Source organism: Herpailurus yagouaroundi, unplaced genomic scaffold, assembly GCF_014898765.1.
Source record: "Herpailurus yagouaroundi ecotype Mexico unplaced genomic scaffold, PumYag 73748, whole genome shotgun sequence".
NCBI classification, from domain to species: Eukaryota; Metazoa; Chordata; class Mammalia; order Carnivora; family Felidae; genus Herpailurus; species Herpailurus yagouaroundi.
In genome coordinates, this window is record NW_024421045.1 from 1 (window position 1) to 1,537 (window position 1,537).

General features: G+C 61.2%; 1 protein-coding gene across 1 annotated transcript; it reads left to right on the plus strand.

Annotated features, from left to right (window-relative positions):
• Positions 1 to 95: 95 nt before the first annotated feature.
• LOC121026315 (CD276 antigen-like) lies at positions 96 to 1,533 on the plus strand (the record flags this gene model as incomplete). The annotated part of the gene is made up of 2 exons (XM_040469176.1): positions 96 to 429; positions 1,043 to 1,533. Coding segments are annotated over exons 1-2 (786 nt in total), but the record flags the coding sequence as incomplete, so codon positions are not given.
• Positions 1,534 to 1,537: the final 4 nt, after the last annotated feature.

Sequence of the window (1,537 nt, forward strand, 5' to 3'; positions counted from 1 at the left end):
TCAAGCCCCATTAATGACCCCTGTTCCTCCAGGTGCCCTATCCTGCACCGCAGACCCCCACCCCCATCCTTGCTTTACCTCGACCCCTGCCCTCTACCCTCTGCCCCACTCCAGCTCCTTACTCGAAGCCCAGCATGACCCTGGAGCCCAACAAGGACCTGCGGCCCGGGGACATGGTGACCATCACGTGCTCCAGCTACCGGGGCTATCCGGAGGCCGAGGTGTTCTGGCAGGACGGGCAGGGTGCGCCCCTGACCGGCAACGTGACCACGTCGCAGATGGCCAATGAGCAGGGCTTATTCGACGTGCGGAGTGTCCTGAGGGTGGTGCTGGGCGCCAATGGCACCTACAGTTGCCTGGTGCGCAACCCTGTGCTGCAGCAGGACGCTCATGGCTCCGTCACCATCACGCCCCAGAGAAGCCCCACAGGTTTTTGGTTTTGGTTTTGGTTTTCGTTTGCTTAAATCTCCAGTGAGGGCGGGATGTTTGGGTCCTATCAGCAGAGGCTGCAGGATTTGAATCTCGCTCCCTGTCTTCAGTCTCCCAGAACAGCGGCATTCTTGTAATGATAACAGGAAAGATAAACAGGATGGGGAGGCGGGGAAACTCACGTTGGTGGTGGGGGTGAGGACAACGACCACAGGCCTTCTACCGCTCTCCGGGTTTCCTGACTCCAAGGCTCAGGAAACCTCTGGAAAGGATGGAGAAGCATTCAGATCTCAGCAGAGAGCGTACGGATAAGAGAGGGAAACGGATCCATCTCAGGGGAGGGGGGTTGTGCTAGGGTTGGATGCTGCCCTAGGACTGGCCCCCGGGGACAGGCATTATCAGGCCAAGGCCAAGCTGCTGTGATTCTTGTCATAAGATTAGGGTGACTCCACGTCTGGGAATCTGGAAACTCAATCTGCTTTTGGGTCTGGAAAGAAACTGGGAAGATGGACCAGGAACTGGGAGTTAATAGAGGAGGAGATCTGTGAGGCTGTGGGCTGGTACCCCGGCTTGTCCCCGCCCCTCCTTACCGCCTACCCAACCTCGCCCCCAGGCGCCGTGGAGGTCCAGGTCCCCGAAGACCCCGTGGTGGCCCTGGTGGGCACCGATGCTACCCTGCGCTGCTCCTTCTCACCCGAGCCCGGCTTCAGCCTGGCGCAGCTCAACCTCATCTGGCAGCTGACGGACACCAAACAGCTGGTGCACAGCTTCTCCGAGGGCCGGGACCAGGGCAGCGCCTATGCCAACCGCACCGCGCTCTTCCCCGACCTGCTGGCGCAGGGCAACGCGTCCCTGAGGCTGCAGCGAGTGCGGGTAGCTGATGAGGGCAGCTTCACCTGCTTTGTGAGCATCCGGGACTTCGGCAGCGCTGCAGTCAGCCTGCAGGTGGCGGGTGAGCGCCGGGAGGGGGCGCCCTCCCCTGGATGCCCGCCTCACTTCCCGCCGCCCCTTACCTCTTGTGCCATCACGAACCCCATACATAACTCAAGCCCCATTAATGACCCCTGTTCCTCCAGGTGCCCTATCCTGCACCGCAGACCCCCACCCC